Raw genomic sequence first — 19,384 nt, forward strand, 5'->3', positions numbered from 1 at the left:
AAAAAACAAACAGGAATATAATTAGTCCTTTCAAACTGAGATGTTGTTTAATTTAACTAATTGAAAAGAGAGAAAGCGAAAGCTCACACTGCGTGGCTAGTGGCGAAGTCATAAAATGTCACTTTTCTGAGGTTCTTACTCCAGTAATTATCTTTTAGACAAAGAACAGTGACTCATAAATCTGCTTTTTCATAAAAATTCTACACAAATTCTACACAAAAAAGTCAGCAATAAAAAAGCCCCCCTCCCCTTTTTTTCTTGGTCAACTTGAGGCTGAAACAAGGTCTTTATGAGCTGTGGGAGTGGAAAGTCATTAGGGCTTCAATTCCAAATGAAAATTAAGGCTTTTAACTTCCCATACTACTCATACTGACAACCTTTCATACATAATTGCCTAGAAAGAGTTACTGCAGTCTTGTCACCCTCCCAAAGCATCAGTGATACGCTGACAAAAGATCCTCCCTACCAATTCCACCACACAAATGGAAATAAAAGCTCCTGTGGTTAAGAAACTCTGGGTTCACACCCAAGAGTGACTCCAATGACTTTTCAGTCAGGGTTTGTTAGGAGTTACCAAATTATTGGCATCAGAAATAGAGCAATCAAGGGATCAGGTAAGAATTTAATTGGAATGGGGAAGGGTATCTTCAGCAATTATGGCAAGGACACCACTGCTTTGCAGTGACACGGGGAGCAACATGACAAGAAGGACCCCTCAGCTTCACAGCTGTGATTCTTCACCTCAGCCAAAACTGCACTAGGCTGACAGAGAAACAGCATTTTAAATACACATATATAATATGATATTGAACTGGGCAACATAGATGGGATGAGCTGAAATAACAACAAATGCTGTGCCCAGTCTCCAAAAGATATTGACGTAACCTGTTGCTGTGACAGCAGTATCTTTCTACACTTTTCTGTGTCTGTAGAGAGGCAAACACTGTTCTTTATCTAATTTTGCTCTTTGTCTTCTCATTTGGGGGAATTATTATTTGACAAGTTTCTGTTTCTTTGAGTTGGCTAGAGACAGTTCATGCTTCATCATCCCATGGTCCCAAGAAGTAGATACAATACAGGTAGAAGCAACCCAACATGTAAAGTGCCTTTATCCCAGTAAAGATGAAACAGGATTTGAAGCAACTCCAAAACGGGGAATTAGAAATGTGCAGAGTTACTATAAAGGCTTCTCTTTCCTTGCTAGTTCAGTATAATTCAAAACCTGTGTTGCTTGTTATCATTGGTATCATAGGAATGGTGAGAGGCCTCATTTGAGGTAAGGGTCTAATTCTGTTGAGCATTGTATGAGCACGTTATAAATGACCCAATGAACCACAAGAAACTTGGCGAAGACAAAGGAAATATATTATCCTGGTTGTATAAAAAGAGAACCACAGATTACATAATTTAGCTAAGATTACAGCAGAAATCCATGTAACAAAGAGAAAACACTCCAAATCTGAGTCCCAGTTCAGTGCTCTCATCTGCAGAACTATCCATCCTTTTGTTTTTTTAAAGATTACACCTAAAACAATACAGCCCTAACTGATGTAATAAAAAGAGGACTGCATTTTATTACAAGAGGTCAGGAGACAAGCATGGGAGACTTCCAAATAAACTGCTCAGAATCCAGAAGCAAACAGCTACACCAAAAACTCAAAAAGAACAACTTTCAGAAGACAGTTGAATACAGTCACACACGTGCTGCTACATCCACATGGCCTGGAGGACTGAGCTGCAGACATCATTATTGTTCCTGAGGTGGAAATTGCAGCCACTCCAGAAGAGGAGATCTCCACAAATAAGGCATATATTATTGTGTTTCAGGACATCAAGGAGGAATAAACACATAGGCTTTAAAAATTGATCCCTATCTTTTAAAAGGTGCTAAGAGGATGAAAAAAGAAAACACTGTAAATGCTTTCAGAATTGGAAGAAAGAAAAGCTGCTGCACTGACTGAAATACTCAACTGGTTTGTAGCCTCAAAAATAAACATCACAAAGAAACAAATGAATAATTGAAATAAAGCAAGCGAGTACACAGGTACTTGTAACAGCAAAGGACAGGTGTATCAGCAGCCTGACCGGCACTGAACAAGTGACTCATTCCCATCCTGGGTTTCAGCTGCAGTCAGGAAAATGGACAAGGGAACATTTTATCAGAGTTTTTCACAATATGCCATCCCTGAGCAATGCACGAGCCACTGGTGAAGATCATATAACCTATAACTACGTATCACATTCAACAGCAAACAAGCTTTTAACTCAGTGGAAAGGGATTAAAAGCTCCACAGATCCAAAGCATAGATCAAAGTTATATTCAGCTGCTGGGAAATAGATAAATATGAGACTGAAAATCCCAATAAGGGAGATAAGAAAAGAAAACCAGGAAGACAAAAGAATATTGTGCATCACAATAGTTAAGACTTCCTTTGTTAGGAACTGGAAAAGATTCAGCATCAACCGAAATTAGTTATTTTTTAGTACTGATTCTCTGCTAGCATCTGACAATGCTACTCTGCCATAAAACAGTAGACTTTTATGTAGGTTGTCCTGGAACCTTTTCTATTAGATCCTACTAATAAGAAAAACGGGGTGGGGGGTAAATTGCTGCATGTATATAACCAGTGGTAGTCCTCTGGCAACACAAAAATCAAGCAGACTATTACTGAAACAGGCCAGATTATGTCCATTGTTGGAGATTAAAGACACCATGGATCTCCTTTGAAAAAAATACCAAAGTGAGTGTAAAATGTCCAAGTTTTAATCTCATTCAAGTCCAACAGTGTCCCACAGTAACTTCACTGGGTGCTGAGATGTACCACACCACTGAACAGTCCATAGGCTGATACAAAGTCACAGCTATCCTTCAAGGAGCACAGTGTCACAGGATTGGCATTTATAGGACAAGGCATTATCAATAAGTGTCATATAGTGAATGAAATGTACTTTAGCAAGGAAAAAACTGCAGCTGAAAGATGGATGCTAACACTCCAGAGACTGCTTAGTGCTTAACCAAGAGTCAGAAACCAGGAATCTTGCATCTGTGATATGCAGCAACCTGTCTTCAGATGATTCAGGAGGGAAGATGTGGGGAAGGACAAACATTTTTTAAATCTAGTCAACCCCACTAGATCAGAGACTGACAGTAAGCCTCCTCCTGCATTGGTTTCCATAGAAATATTAAGCTTTGGGGACTGGAAATGCTGTAAGGCTTACTTCTTCTTTTCTAAAACAATGGTTTGGTTTTACTGCTCTACTTTCCTCTCCATGGGTCTTCTGCAGCATAGGGACAGAGAGGCACCTGCTCTGCAGCTCTCCCTGCCACATCAAAGCAGGGCCCTCAGCACCACAGGGTCTTGTTCCAGTGTCCTGGGAAGGCAGGGGTGGGTAAGACACGGCTACCAAACCCCCAGGCATAGGCAGCCCTGGAGCATATTACTGCCCTGGAGATGGTTTGAAACAGCAGCAAAGTATCTCCTCTTGCTTCCTAGACTGAGCCCTGCTCCACCCATTTGCTCCACACACTTCATCTTCCATCTCCCACAGGCATTCAAATGCCACTGACCTTCTTGCACATGAATGAAATCCCAGCAGGAGAGGAGTTTGGGGATGAAATGGTGGGAAAAGCAGCAGCATCCGGTCCTGAGTGTCACTGCACAGAGCTGGGGGATGGAGCAAAGTCTGAAGGGCTTTTCAGAGCACTCCTGCATTGATTGAACTAATTCTGCCAGAGAGCCAGGGTTGACACAACCACAGAAGACAGCTAGCGTGTCACCCCTGCGACTGCAGTTCACAGCTGGCCAAAGCCCTGATGCCATAAGCCCAACACTCACCGACTCCCTCTACTACAGACAGCCCTCCCACCACAGCCACCCCAGGCAAACAGGAGACATCCCATCCTACAAGCCTGTAGGAGATCCCAAGCAGACGATAACTCATATGAGGTTTAGGATTGCTTCAATCTCACTGCAAGATCCGTGAAGTCTCAAATCCAATCAAAACTAAGGTGTAATCTACTTCAAAGGAGTATCTGTCACAAAGACCCTTTACAGGAGAGCCTCCGAGCAAGGTGAACACTTGGCACCACAACCACTGCTTGGAGATGTAAGTCAGTACAAGCAATGAGCTTCCTGAAAGAGGCAAATAGCAAAGCAAGAATCAAATCTAAGGGAAAGAAGAGTATATATATGTGTATGCACAGGGGCTAAAGTAACCTGGCATAAATGGTCTCGGTCCAGACATGAGTCACTAGAAAAGTGTTCAAAATAACCTGTACAGCAGCCCTCAATTGCCATGGTGATAAATGTTTCCTAATGCCTAAAAGCAGCTAAGTCCTGAACTCCATGCACCTCATTCACTAACAAAAGCACTCATTATATTGAGAAAAAAAAAATCACAAATGAATTGTGGCCATTTTAAGACCTCCTCAGATCAAGGGCTGATTTACACACTCTGGTTTCAATGGGGAGTACTGTGCTCACATCACCGCTAATTCAGAAGATGGAGCTGGCTTGCTTTTTGCTTCACAATTCAGTAGGCAAGGGGAAGATAGATTCTCTGAGACAGTGTTACTTTTTCTGCCAGGAGTTATCTATTTGCAGAAGTGGGTCAACTTTCTCTTGGTGGACATGTTCGTGTGCGAGTGCCTAGCAGCGCTGCCTGCGCGGTTCTGCCCGCTCCGCGTGCGGAGGAACCTCTGCACATAACTATTTATGGCAGCCAAGTGTTTCATGAATTGCAGCAAGTTAACCACAAGGGGATGATGACATTTGGCGACAGGGCAGGATGAATTCTGGCTGGCAGACAAAAAGTCAGGTTAAAAATACAGAATGCAGAAGCAAACCCAGCCAGTTGCAGCTAATTCGCAGGAAAACTGGATGTGCAGTCCCCAAACCTTCCCTGTTCCAGGCGAGCAATGTCATGTGTTTTGCAGTGGGATGCATTAAGACCTAGGTGTGAGCATGGAAAGAACTTCAGCCTTCCGGGATCAAGCATTTTAACTGTATTTTAAATGGGCTTAGATTTTTTTCATTTGCCTCACTCCACACCTGATATATACCAGAAATTTTTGCCACTTTAAGCACCTCACCTCCATCTCACCTACCAGTGAGATCAGTCACTGTCCATCCTGCTGCTCCCAGAGCATCTCCAAAGGGTAGCCCCAGTAGAGAAGGATGCCACAAGGGCAGCCTGAGGGAACAACATCAGCAGACCTTGCCATGGATATGTCTGTGTCAGATGCAAGCAAGTCCATAGCCATGTTGGAGCAGATAAAAAGCCCAGTGCCTCCCAGGGTGGGCCTCCAGTATCACTCAGGTTGCATGGATGTGGTCAGCCTTGTCTCCACAAAAGCATTAATCCTTCAGCTTTCAGAGGCAATGCTTCTGTTAGTGTTGGTATTCGTGCCCCTCATCTCCGCACGTACATCGAGTGTAACACCTGCCAGGGCTGCATTTTGGGTTGCCATGCCTGCCACTTAATTAGATCACCATTTAATTCGATCCTCAGCTTTATTTGATGAAATGCCTCCAGAGGACCAAATCATTTACATGTAACCAACACAGTTTACTTCCCTTATTTTGATTGCTCTTGACAAGAGTAAATGGATAATTCTATCACAGGCCCATAGAAAATTGTCTTTTAATCAATACAAGTTTTTTCCTTCAACAGGAGAGCTGAGAACAAGATATCTCTACAGAAAATTGAAAGAGGAAAACAAAATTAGAACACACTACCATGGAGAATATATTTCCAGATATGGCCCAAATTTAGTTTAAGCATCCTGAGCCTTGTTTTCAGGGACACCAGTTACGCTGAAGTTTTAGAACCAAGCAGGCTGGCACACAGGCAGTGCCCTAACAAGAAGACAGGAGCAGGCAATGACAAAATTGCCTCATACAAAGCTCTGTACAGAAGCCCTTTGAATTAGTGGCCAATGACCACTGGCTACAAGAAACTCAAGCTGTACCCTTCATGTTCGAGACCTCAGCATTGATAAGTTGATTAGCAGAATTCATTGAACTTACAGCAGAGATGGAAACAGTTGTTTCTACAGAGGTCTTACATCTATCTAGTGTACCATCCCAGGGCAGATTTCCTGGCTTAATCACAAGGAATCTGTATGTAACAGCCTACAGCACCAAAAATAACAACAGGTTAAATACGGCAGTATTAAAAAAAGAAACTAAAGCAATGTTCTTGATATAAGAAAGATAATAACTGGTCAAGTAGACAAACACCTGCTTCAGTTTGGCAGGAGCCACTGAGTTCTGAGAGGGCTCCTGACAGAGAACAGGACTTTCTCTGACTCAGGCTGCTGTGCCCACACAGTGTGAGGACTGTAAGGGAGTGACATCTGAGTGCTGCCGAGAAAGGTGCTTTCCTCTCCTTCCCCAGAGCTAGCACAGCTGTAGTGGAAGAGTGAGCAATGGTCACCATAACACCTGTAATAGGACTAATCTCATCTGACTTTAGATGGTTGCATATGAACGAGCTGGCCAGGCTTCCTTCAGAGCATCAGAGGGAAAGAGCACAACCAGCATGCAATTCTTCTCTCTTTAAAGCAGACATAGTTGACATAAATCATGACACCAAAGTGCCTTTCTCCACATGGCCAATAAAGGAAGCCCAAGGGAATACAGATGTTAAAATCTATATTGGAGATATTTCACCCTTTGCTTCTGCCCCTGCATCTTCTCATCTCAAAGGCCTCATTAATACATCATAGTAAATAATATGTATATTGATTCTTAATACACTAATAAAAACAAAGTATTTTGGCTGAAAGGGTGTTAGAAGAAGAAGAGAAATAAGTACAGGGTAGCTGCATGACCAATCAATACCAACCCACAGGGGGGAACAGTCATTTCTCTTTGCCACCATTTTAACTGCAATATATCGTACCCTATAGGTAAATATGTGGACATTTACAAGTGGGAATCAATAGAAATAGAGATCTTCCCACCTCCTCACGCAGAGAGACCGTTCTTCTTTCACTGGAGAAGACAGCAGCAAGAGGCCATAGATTAATGTCTCTACTACTACTGGCTCTCTGCTTGTACCCCCAGATTCCTTCCAGGCTTCTCTGACTACTTTTTAAGTGTTGATGTTTTTAATAATTTATAAAAACAAAACAAAACAATGAACAAAAAAGCTCATTAAAAAAAGAGCATTAACAGTTCATCTAACTGGAATAAAGTCAGATACACTAAAAACCACCCAGTCCATTTTGGGAACCCAGAGCAAGGAGTTTCAGAAGATCTAATGACAAAATTCAGCTGAAATATAAAATATAAAACTAAAGCCTGAAAGTTTTGCCTGTATGCACAGGATTTTCTCCCAGGCACATCACTAGTTAGCCAGTCTGTATGCCTCCAGGCTTGCAGATGGATAAACAGTTGTCCCAGTCAGATCTAGATAAGGCTAAAACCAGTAGAAGCCCTTGCCCTGGCCTCAGGGAGCTTTGAGTCACTCCTCCCAATGTTCCCATATACCTCACAATCCAGAGACATATCCTATGGTACCTGAGGGCTTTTTTCTTCCCCCAAGTCATGTTAATATCACCCAATGCTTTTTTTTTTATATTATTTTTTTTTTTAAACCTAATTCTGTCAGGAACCAGGCAGTCCCTTCAGTATGGCAGTCTAAAGTTGGATGAGCAGAAAGACTGTGCATGCACACAGACTCACACCATGCTTATAAAGGAAAGCCAAAGCACTCACAAGTACACACAGTGACTGTCCCTCAATTTTTGTCCTAGATCTGTGGGTTGGTTTGGGAGAACTGTGTCATATCAATACACACGCAGCTGGCCAGTTCCATCACACAGCTTGGAGATGCCCCTGTCCCACAGCCCAGGTCTCAGCACATATAGAGAATGGACATACTACTTACTTTCAGACCAAGCAGACTTCCTCTTGGCTCTCAGCAGAATATCCAGAGCTGCACAAGATTACACGTGTCATCTAATATTAGCCATTTTCACACTATGTTATACTTATTATCTTATCTTCCATGAGTGAATAACTAATCATCAGCTTCCAAAATTCAATTTATAAAAGTAAACAGACTTCAGAAAAATGAAGCAAAGGTGGATCACCAGTTGGGTTGATTTTGCTTTTTACACTTACACCATTTATACTGAATTTACCTTACAAATCTAGAGTTCATCACCTCACACTGAGGTGGGTCACTGGGTCCAATAAATCAACCCCTGGTTTAACAACTCACTTCCAAAGGACTGCTGAACAGAAAATGAGAAACATTTAACCCACCTTTGTTCGCTAAGATTTCACTAAAAAGCAACCTTCCTAGAAGTGTTGTAACAGCCTCTATACTCCTGACTCCTCCAGAAAAGCACTAACAAGTGAAGCTTGGTGTATACTACTAGCAGGGGCAGCACAGTTCTGGACTTTCCAGCTTCCAATTTCGGGACCTTCCAGCTTTTCCATAAGCAAAAGTGCTCTAGCAAGCAGCTCATGAGTAGCAACCTTGCTCCCACCAGCTGTCCAAGGCTCCTACTGTGTTCTTACTACAGATGCTGAATTCTGCCCTGTGTCCCTTTCCAATCCACCTCCTGTCCCTAAGAAAATACACAGGGTTGTTTATTTTGGTGTTAGCTGAGCTGGCCAGGCAGTGTCTGTTTTACCCACCAGTTAGTTCTCCAGTGCTTTAAAGGCATGAGACAATAACAAACCAGACCCAAGTTTACAACCTAAAAATGAAAGTCCATTTTTCCTCTGACTTCCTTCGGTTTTATGCCTGAAGAAAAAAAAATCACCACGAAAAGAGTACAAAAAGGCTGAGATCTAGGTTGCACACACAGATGGCAGGGACAGGACCAGGAGACACGGCAGGATGCTCACTGTGGGGCTGCTCCGTGACAGCTCCACCACCCACCTGACGCATCGAGGTTGTTTTCCACGTTCACTTGCTCCTGCCCTGCTCCTCCACATTGTCATAGGCTTAACGGAATTGTTGCTTGGTCCCAGGCAAGCAACCTTCCCAGACTACTTGCTGTCAGTCAAAAAAGGGGCCTGATAAGCCCTGCATTTGCATATGTATTGAGAGGCACTTCCAAAGGCACAGCCAGGGAAATGGCCTTGCTGAATACCGATGCTATCTGAGAATGACAACTATTCAAGTCATTTTACAGCTTCACTACCTAAGTGGAGAGATCAGGCTTGTCTGCATCTTTACAAGGATTATTAGCTTTAAAAGTGCTGATCATATCCGTTGCACCCTCAGAAATGAAGCTGCACAGGTTCGAAGGAAAGAGTTTCAGTACTGCGCACAGAAACCACCTTCCACAGGCACCCCAGAATCAGGAGCCACTAAAACCTAAGATCACGCCTGAAATGCTCGAGCCCATATTCCTCCTTCCTATACAGGAGATGAGAAGGGATGTAAAGGTAGGCACGGAAACAGGCACGTGCAGATGCTCTGACATCGCTCCCTACACTTACCCTGCATAGGGTAGGACATGAGACTCAGCTCTCAGTCCCCTCCAAATGATACTGCTGGGCACAGTCCCACATACAGTGTTTGAGAAGGGCAGTGAGGACCGAGCTCTGCAAGCAGAGACTTTCCTCTTTGTGCAGACAGGGATGACTTTGAATCCCAGGTGAAGCATCCCACAGTGCCTCACCCCGGGTTTAAGGGACAGCTCTGAGGCTGTGGCGATGCCTTATGTACTCCAGAGCCCCGGGTTAACAGATTAATTCAACTAGCTTTGTCCCAGTAAGTTATCAATACCTAAAAGGGACATGGTCTAAGGTTCACAAACCAGAACTGTGAAGCCCTTGTGTCCCAAAACAGTAATAACACATTCAATAACTGCCATGTGCTCTCCACATTGTCTTTGTGGAGAGCAATGCTTTAGGAAAATAAAATCGAGTCACGTCAGAAGCAGAAGCTATCTGTAGATTTACAAACCAGATACTTCTGATTTATACAGCACTAGAAGAGAGAGATTAAAAAAATTCCACACCAAACATTTAAAGATGCTTGCTGTACCGTGCACCATCTGGTGACTGGATCATCCCTGAAACCAGCAATCCCTGACTACTGCGTGAGGTGGCCAGAATGTCTCCAGCTATGAGTTGAGACACAGCTGCAGCAACAGGACCACAAACAGCAAATTTGTGGATGAACACAGTACCTGTGAGCTGAGTTGATCAAACCTGCATGCTCTCAGATCTCTTGGGACATAAAGACTTGCCATAAATCAAAAAAAAAAAAAAAAGGACCACCAAAAGCTCTGGGAGCTGAAAGCATGGTTGTCTGGTAAACACATCCACTGCTGACATCAATCAAAGCCAAACTCTGGGGCTTCACTCCCCTCTCCGTGGAGGGAAAAGGGCACCCCAATCAGAAAATAGTCCTCTGTGCTTGGACAAGAGGTTTAAGAACATTAAAAAAAGTCTTATATACAAGAATTTATTAGATTGGTGCCTGAATTGATTCCTATTGAATCCTCTTGGATAAATTACTCCTTCTAGAAGTCAAGTATTTGGTCTTATTGGTTTCAAAAGAGAAAAAAAATCTCCATTTTAAAGACATTTCAATATTATTATTTTAATGCCTGATGACTATTAGACAACAGGAGAAACTTTCTTTGACTATGAACTGCCAGAGGAGGCTTGGCACGATTTCACTGTGGAGCTTGTTTCTAACTTTAATGATGAGCCTCAACAAAATTTTGAGTACAGCGTCCCTTCGAGAGTAACCTCTTCTCTACAAACAAAACTCCTCTTTCTGAAGCGGAGCTGGGGGAAAGCCACAGTTGCATCTCTCTAAAACTGCTAAGCACATCACAGCCAGCCTGCCCTAAGAGCCCGTGGAGCTAACAGGTGATGCTCTGTGGGACAGACCTGCACTTTCATCAGATGCTTCCAAAATCTCATCCCAGGCTCTTTATCGATGTTATCAAACTAGCAAACAAACAAGCCAAACATAAACCAAAATATTTAAAGGGGGAGAGAGAGGAGGAAGAGTGGGAACACAATCAGTGTTTATTTAACCCTGAAAACTCAGGCTGGTTTTTGTCAAAAAAGAAACGCAAAACAAACAAACAAAACAAAACACCAACCCTGCAGATAAAAGAGGCTCCAACCCTCAACCCAGGACATTGATAACACCAGTCAAGGGGCACCACCACACACACACATCACCCTCACAGGTGCCCCTCCCCGGCCCCCGGGGCTGCCAAAGAGGTCACCAAGGATGAGTAGGGTTGGGAATGGCGAGGACCCCTCTTCTCCGGAGTCCCTCACCCCGCCGCCAAGGGGGACCGGACAGGCAGGGGGAGGGGGCGCCAGGACAGCGGGGCGGGGGGAAGGGGGGCAGAAGCTCACCATTGAGGCCGTTCGGGATGCTCCGGTGGTGAAGGGGCGCGGACAGGTCATCCATAGACCTCCGCATGGCCCCGGCCTTGCTGTCGCCGGCCTTGTGGTGGTGGAGGTGGTGGTGATGGTGGTCGGGGCTGCCCGCACTGCCCGTACTGGAGGTGCTGCTCCCGTCCCCCACGTCCCTGGTGGCCGAGCCCCCGTTGAGGTTGGTCAGGCTGGCCTGGCTGTCGATGGAGCTCCGCGAGCCGGCCCCGCTCCGCTCTTCGTCCAGCATCAGCACCATCTCCTTCAGCTCCACGTTCTCCCGCAGGAGGGTCTCCTGCCTTGCCTCCAGGTCCTTCAGCTTCTGCTGGTACATGCCCACCTCCTTCCACATTACGCTGGCCGTGTGCCTCCCGAAGCGCTGCCATTCCCTTGACAGCTTCTTGCCTTTTTGCCGGTCGTCGTCCAAGAAGCAGCAGAGCTCCCGTAGCTCCTGGTTGTCGTCCTGCAACTTCTGGTTCACCTCCTTCAGCCCGCGGATCTCGTGCAGGTGAAGCTGCAGCCGACGGTTCACGTCTTTCATCAAGTTGCCGTGTTCCACCATTAAGTTCATCTTTTCATTCTCCACTTTCCTTAGTCTTTTCACCAGCTCCTCCTTGCTCCATCTCAGCATCTCCTCTTCTGAAATTTTGCTCAGGTCTTCTTTAGACCCTTCCAAGGAATTTTTTGCCATCATCTGTGCCTAGACTGCTTTTGCTCTCACTGGATAACAAATGGTTCGGGTTATTCGGATTATTTCGTTCGCCTGATTTCCTGGAACTAAAATTCACTGTAGCATCTCGGGGAAGAAATATTATAGTTCTCCGTTGAGCTTTGGACAAGGAAGAAGAGCAACGCCGGACTGGAAATTCTGCTCCCCCACAGACCCCATAATAATAATAATAATAATAATAAAAAGAAACCACAAACCAAAGGAGGTGGGGGGGAAGGGAAAAAAAAAGGTGCCCCCCCTGCCCGGGTCCTGGGGGCGACAGGTTATCCGGGAGCCAAACGCTGCCCGCTCCAAGCGAAGCCTCCGCAGGGATCGGTCAACTTACCCCGGGCAAAACAACTACGCGGCGGCCGCCCCCCCGTTCCCGGGCGCTCCGTCCACTTGTCCTCCCGTTCCCCCCCCCCGCCGCTCCCGCCGCTCCCCGCCGAGGGGGACCGAGCACCGCGCCCCCGCCGCCGCCGCCGCTGCTCCGCTCTGCCGCCGCTCGCCCGCAGCCCCGCCGCGACCTGGGGCCGAGCCCGGCGCGGTGGCGGCCGATGCCGGTGCGGCGCTGCCGAGGAGCGGTGGGGGAACCGGCGCCTTCCCGGAATGGCTCAGCCCTCGGGAGGGAGGGAGGGAGCGAGCGAGGGAGGAGGAGGCGGGCGGCCGCGCCGGGGCTTGGTCCCACCTCCTGCCGGGCAGGGCGGCGCGGCCCTACCCCAGCCGAGCCGAGCGGCGGGGAAGGAGAGCCGGCTGCTGGCGGCGGAGCGGAGGGAGCCGAGCCTGGCCAAGACGAGCCGAGCCGCGCCACCCCCTTGGCTGCCGGGCTGGGCGCTGGCCGGGCCCGGTGCGCCGCGCCCGCCCCGGCTCGGGTTACCGGAGCCGCGGCCGCCGCAGCCAATGCGGGGCCGCCTGGCGCCTTCGAACGGCAGGTACAAAGGGACGGGGCCGCTCCCTCCGCCCTCCGCCCGCCCCGCCGTGCCCTGCCATGCCCTGCCCGCTCCGGCTCACCGCTGCCCCCCCACCACCCCGGGGCTTCCACCCTGCTTTTTGCCTTTTTTGTTTGGTTGGTTTTGTCGGGTTTTCCCAGGTTTTTTTAGACGAAAGCTACCGGAGAGAACCCCATCCCGGGAAAGGGTGGGGTTGGACAGGCAGGAAAACGCGCCCGCCGGGCGGCCCGGGGAAGCGGCGCCGAAGCGGCCCCGGTCCCGCTCTGTCCAGACGCGGGAGGGACCAGGAGCCGCGGGAGCGGAGCGAGATCTCCCGGAGCATCTCCGCTGCCGCCGCCTCCTGCCCAGGGCTTTGTCACCGGGCCCCGGCCCCGCACCTCCCTGCCCGGCTGCTCGACCGCCCCCTGGGGCGGCCGCCTTTGTCCCCGGGTCCTTCCTGCTTCGGCAGGTTGAAGGAATCGGCTCCAGCATCCCTGCCGCCTCTCTGCTCCCGGGAGCGGCATATTCCTTTAGACCTCACTGATGCGGGAGGAAACTGCCCTAAGAAGCAGATAATGCTTATTCCTCGGTAAAATCTGCCCAGATTCTGGTGGTCCTTCTGCCAGGAAGCCAGCATGCCAGCATCCCTTCTGCACACATCGGACAGAACCTAGTAAAGGGTATGAAAAGTTCATAAAGTGAATTTCCTAGGCAACATGTGGGCAGGTTTCCTATATCCTTACATCACATCCTGTGAGTTTCCGTCTAATGCACTTTTCCTTGGGCTATGCTATCTCTCTGTGGGCTGCTTTTTGGCCAGGATCACATTGTAAAAATTAAAGATGCACCAGGACACAGCATGAGTCCTTAAAAAGCCCCAGGGAATTGCCAGCTTTGTGTTCCTGAGGAACCTGAGTAAATGATTTGGCTCCAGGGTTAATCCAGTGCAACCTCAGGTTTCTGACCGCTGGAAAGCTGGTCAAGACACCCTCTAGCTATAAAGAAACATCAAATCCGATGCCAGAGCGTGGGATGCAGAGCATATGGCCTGTGCACGGAGGGAACGTTGGAACAGAGAGGGATGGAGGATTGCAACTTCTGCCTTTTGGTGTTGTCTTCCTCAGTGTCAGTCGGTAAAGCTGCAGTTTCTTCATGTTTTTCTGCACAAGCCTCTGTTCCTGGATTTCGGAGCCCAGATATACCCTGAGCAAACTAAGATAACTGCCTGTTCCCTACTGAAGCAAAACAGCAGAGGTTCTCTGCTCCTTCATCCCATCTGTAGGCACTGTAGTCCCTTTTCTCCTGAAGAAGCTATTATCCCATTATTATCAAAAGGGTAAGAGGAGCTTAGGACAGAGCACAGAGATTAGTTCACTTCATGTGGAATTTGCAGGTGGTGGATTCTCGGTAACACACTGCACAGACATGAAGATGTGAAGAGGACAGTCCTCCCCTAGCACAAACATGCACCAGAGTAATTCCCTAGAAAGGAGGGAATCACATTGTACAGCCAATGGTAAGGCCTGCTTGCTTCTTTCAGGGGGAATTGCTCTGAGCAGATAAAGCAGGGGCCACCCAGGACCACAGCTGTGCTCTGACCTGAGTTCCCACCTTAGTGACAGCTCTGCAGAAGGTTCAGTCCTGGCCATGGCTGGTCAGGCTATCCTGAGGCTACCATCTGAGCAGCAGAGTCAGCCCTTAGGACATGAAACAGGTGTCCATGCTGAGGGGTCACTGCTTCTGGGGTCTGGCACCCCTCTGACAGGTCCCAGACAGACCATGCATGGCCAGCGTGGCTTGGGACCAGGCTGTGTCCCATCTCCTGCTTCTCACCACCCTGAGCCACAGCTCATGGCTACATTGTGTCTACAAGGCACCCAGGCATTTTTTGAGCCAAGCCTCTTATTTACAAGGTTTTAATCACATCCTTCCCCACAGGAAGGGGAAAGTGCTTCTCCCAGACCCTCCCAAGCATTGATCTGATTACCAGGTCCCTGGCCAGTGGCCGGGAGAAGGAGGAGCAGAGCAAGGGGACACTACAAAGCAATTGTTCGTCATTGACTGAAGTCAAAAAGGGAGAGAAACCTCCAGCATCTGCATCACAGGCACAGGTGATGCTACACCATGGTGGTGCCTGGCCTGGGCAGTTTATTGCTGGGCCTGCCTGATGTTTGCTTCATCAATTCCCCAAGAAAAGCTGTCTTTCCTAGGTGAAACCTTTCAAAGTTTGAGCATTATCGATGCTTCTGCAGAGACTGAGCCCAGCAGACAGGGGGGCTCCTCAGAGGAAGCGAGGAGATTATTAATATCCACAGAGGAAGTCCCTGTGATGATTAAGACTTGTTTTCAGTATTCAGTGGGTATGTCTGTGCTTTCGGAAATGTTAACATCACAGATCCACCCTGATGCCATCCACAAGGGGTTTGCTGTCATTCTGGTGCCTAGGTGGCTGTTGAAGCATGGTGACCTGCTGTGTTTGGGTATCCAGAGGCCTGTATGCTCGACAGGTGGCATTGAAGCTGCCAGGTGTCCAGATGGCACCTGGTCCTGATGAGTACCCCATGAAAGACTCCTCTATTAGCACTGAAGAGAGCAGGATGGGGTCAGTGAGTTTGAGTGAGTGTGACCTGAGTCACATAAATACTGTGCATCATCACCTGTACTGCTCCTTCATCTTCCCTTCAAAGTGGACCTTACACTGCAGTAGAGGAAAATCCCTTCATCTTGGAAAAGCAAGGCAGCAGTGCTAAAGCAGAGGTATCAGAAAGGGTCTGTGGCCCAGGAGATCTATGGGCACAGTGGAACTGGGGGCTGGGTTGAGGTAGGTGTTTAAATGCTTTGATAGCTTGGAGGGAAAGGACTAGGTCAGTGCAGGTTTTATGATCGATAACAAACTCAGTGTTGCAAAGCAGATTTTTAATCAACACAAATAATACATAATGTTGGAATATTTTTGATGAGTTTGTGATTTTAGTTCTAGTGAACAAACCCCGTTTCCTGGTGTTATTCAGAAGGCATTATGATTTCCTTGTGCCAGTTTAGCTGAAGTGTAGGAGCAGTTGGTAAACAACACACTATGGATTCCCTCTTGTTACATCTGGCCATGGGGCCTTCTGCAAGCTTCCAGTGAAAAACATTTTAATATGCGTGTTATCTTAAGCTTTTGATGCTCATGTAAGACAGCATCAAAGCCCATCCCTTGCATTGAATCAGATGGACACTTCCACCCTCTTCAGTCAGGGATGAAATTTTAAAGCGAATTATAGCAAGATAAGGATTTTAGAAAGATAGCACAACAACTTACTGGGTAAAATGTTCTTGATGTTAACTCCTGAACTCAGCAGGTGATGCAAAAAATGAATTTGGTCCCTGACAGAACACAGCAATACACAGCCTCATTGAAGTCTTACCAAAGCATTCCCTCTACAGGGATACGTCAGTATTACAGAAGACACCACCACAGCTCAGGGCTGTGCTGCCGCTTCCCCCACTTCCCCGGAGAGGGGTGGCTCTCCCAAAGCCCACTCATCAGGTGTGGGAGTGGGTGGAGGGGCAGGATTAATCCCAATGAGACTCTCCCAGGTCCTTGGTTTTCCAAGGCAGCCTAGGAAACACACACCGCTGCCTGTGGATCAAGACCACGCTCCAGTTTACGTGCACAGGGGACCCATCTCGTAGAACACATTCTCCATGAATCATTTACATGGGTTATAAATCCTCTGTGGCACTGGTGCTTTCTCATAAATCAGAACCAACGACTAATCCTTGACTAATGTTTTGAAATACAGCATCCAGATTGTGACAGTGGGAGTCCTCCTTTGTGAGACAAAGCTGTGCAATAACAAAAAATGTGCAATGCTCTAAATCTATGCATTCAAGTTAGGCACTTCGCTTTCAGCCTGATTAAGCAGTGTTTTCAGCCAGAACAATTTTCCAGGTAGCAGCTACCTGAAGAACTGTCATGTGCCATCCTTCTTTTCCCAGGTCAGCTGAACCTTCCTGTGAAAAGCCTTCATGCCTCCATTTGCCCATCTGGCTAAGCAACAAGGAAAATGCAGTCCCTTGGAAGATTATGAAGCACTCCTTAATGCTGGCTTCTGGCAATAGAGCTGGGCCATCCAGTTCATTCACTCTCTTTATGAAAATGGTATGTTTTAGTGGAGGATTTCATCTTGTCTCCACAAAGGCTTTTTCTTTTCTGCCCTGAAACTGCTAGTAAAATTCTAAAATGCACCAACTTGTTTGAAAGACTTCAGGATATTCACAGAATTATGGTTATGACCAGCAAACTCTTTGCCTTGCCATAAAAACAGGTCCTCTGAAAGGCATAAGCAGTAGCCTCTAAACATTGCTACAAAGAGCTGCGTCCAAACTGGAGACAAGTGGAGATGAAGAGCTGTTCCTTGAAGGAAGGCATGGGAGGTGTATGTGCTCAAGATGTACCTTAAACTCTGTTTTCCAGTCCCCTTTCAAAGTGTCCTGCATACACATGTTGGGTCCAGATCTGCTCCACACAGGCACCCTCACAGGGCTGATGGAGCAATACTAAGTCTTAGTGGCAGCTACAGAGTGGGCACACATAGCATGTTTGAGTCAAAAAGAAAAAGCCCATGAAAATCCCCTCACCTACAGTGCTCAGCACAACTTGTTTTCATGCAAGTGCCTAACCATTTCACGCAATACAATGGAGTTTTTTCCCCTCATCCCTAATCTGTATGTTGGTAAAGGACTGGAATCTAAATCCTAAGAAGCAATAGGCAATGCTGATCCTACGTGGGAGCTCCAGGTGATTGACGTTTTCCAAACTCGTGCGTAATAACTAGAGCAAAAATTTCACTGCTAATTTAGTGTGTGGTGAGGATCCAACTTCATTGTGCAGTCAGAAGGTTGCACACAATATCAGAATTTTTTTTTTTTAAGTGTTAAGAAAAATCTCCAAATTCCTCTTACAATGTTTGAATCATCAGAATCACCATGTGCCTGTGAGCTGAGGCCATGTGGTGGTGAATTGAGTCACCAAAGAGGAGTGACATGGAGACTTTTGATCCAAGTGTGTGTCAAGAAATAAAAATTCGATAAAACATCTTCTGAATAGGTAAGAAATCAGACAGTAGCAGGAATAGAGAGACAGGCAGACTGGTTCAGAGTGCTGGCCCCTGTATTGTCTCTGCCAGTGGCAAATACCAGATGCTTATGAGAATACTGTGAAAAACCTGCCCATAGGGTGAGTTTCCTCCTCTCTGCCATCTGGTACCACTTGGCTTCTTCCCAGAAGCACTAAGGTTTACATCACTTCCAAAAATATTTACTATTCTACCTAACATGGGAAGAAGGCCAGAGATAGCTTGATATGTCTTTTGCCTTTTGTAAATACTCCTTCATAAATAGTTGATCTAACAAATAGATGGTAAAAATGGAAGGTAAGAATTTATACCTGTCTTGGCATCACTAAACTGCACCCCTCACTTACCCTGACATCAGGGTACATCATCGAGGACAAATTCTGCCCTGGTTATATGCCGAGCTCACAGGAGGGGTCTCTGTGTATCTGGGGGCAGAACTTGCTTCCCGCAGTCCGAGGAACTTGCAGGAGGTTATTTTGCAAGACAAAAACAGTCCCAATGTTTATAATGTTTATAGTTGCATCTCTTCTGGCTATGCAGCACCCAGCCACTGTACAAGGCCCAGGAAACTCCAAAGATTTAAACCTGCTTCATTTAAGCGACTGGTGATTTAAACGCTGGCTTTGCCAAGTGTATATTACATGGACTTTTTTTTTCTCTTGCCATCTCTATTCTTGTTTTTCTTGCTCTAAGAACCCTTCAACAAATCTTTTAGGGAGGCAGAGTGAGTGCTGTTCCATGCTTGATAATGAATCTATAACAGTTTCACCTGAATTATCTTTGTCATCATTGGTTTAAAAACAGGAGAAAAATTAACATGAAGATAGAAAAATTATCAACGCTGTTCTCAGGGAGCATTCTGTTTCATGGACAGTGATTGTAGCCCAGTCAGCCTCTGATCTTGGCAGATTGCCCCCAGACATCCCATGCCCTGGGGAATGCAACAGCCCCTGGGCTATTCAGGGCTGCTCCATTCCACATAGCTCCTCCTTTTCCCTGGCACAGCTCTGTGCTTGGGCTCAGCACTGCTGGCTACAGTACAGACACCTTGCTATTCAAGCAGATGAGGCCATTGGTATAAGCAGCATGAGGTCAATGAAACCCGAGCAATTCTGCAACAGAGAAAAGAAGCAATGTTATACGATCTCTCCATCTTCATTACACTCTAATTTCTTATTTCCAAATGAATAAATGACCTTTTAGGTGTACTGAGGCACCAGGGACTTAAAAATACCCAGTTTTGTACTA

At 46.7% G+C, this 19,384-nt stretch overlaps 1 protein-coding gene across 2 annotated transcripts in view; it reads right to left on the reverse strand.

Annotated features, from left to right (window-relative positions):
* CCDC85C (coiled-coil domain containing 85C) overlaps positions 1 to 12,500 on the reverse strand; it is a 110,173-nt gene extending 97,673 nt beyond the window's left edge. The window contains exon 1 of one of the 2 annotated variants that reach the window (XM_064659124.1): positions 11,358 to 12,500. In XM_064659124.1, the coding sequence (XP_064515194.1) occupies positions 11,358 to 12,069 (712 nt within the window). In that variant the 5' untranslated portion in view covers positions 12,070 to 12,500. The remainder of the gene's footprint in view (positions 1 to 11,357) is intronic. The other variant, XM_064659123.1, reaches the window with a different exon arrangement.
* Between the last annotated feature and the right edge of the window lie 6,884 nt (positions 12,501 to 19,384).

The sequence above is a fragment of the Pseudopipra pipra genome, chromosome 6 (genome assembly GCF_036250125.1).
Source record: "Pseudopipra pipra isolate bDixPip1 chromosome 6, bDixPip1.hap1, whole genome shotgun sequence".
Lineage (NCBI taxonomy): Eukaryota > Metazoa > Chordata > Aves > Passeriformes > Pipridae > Pseudopipra > Pseudopipra pipra.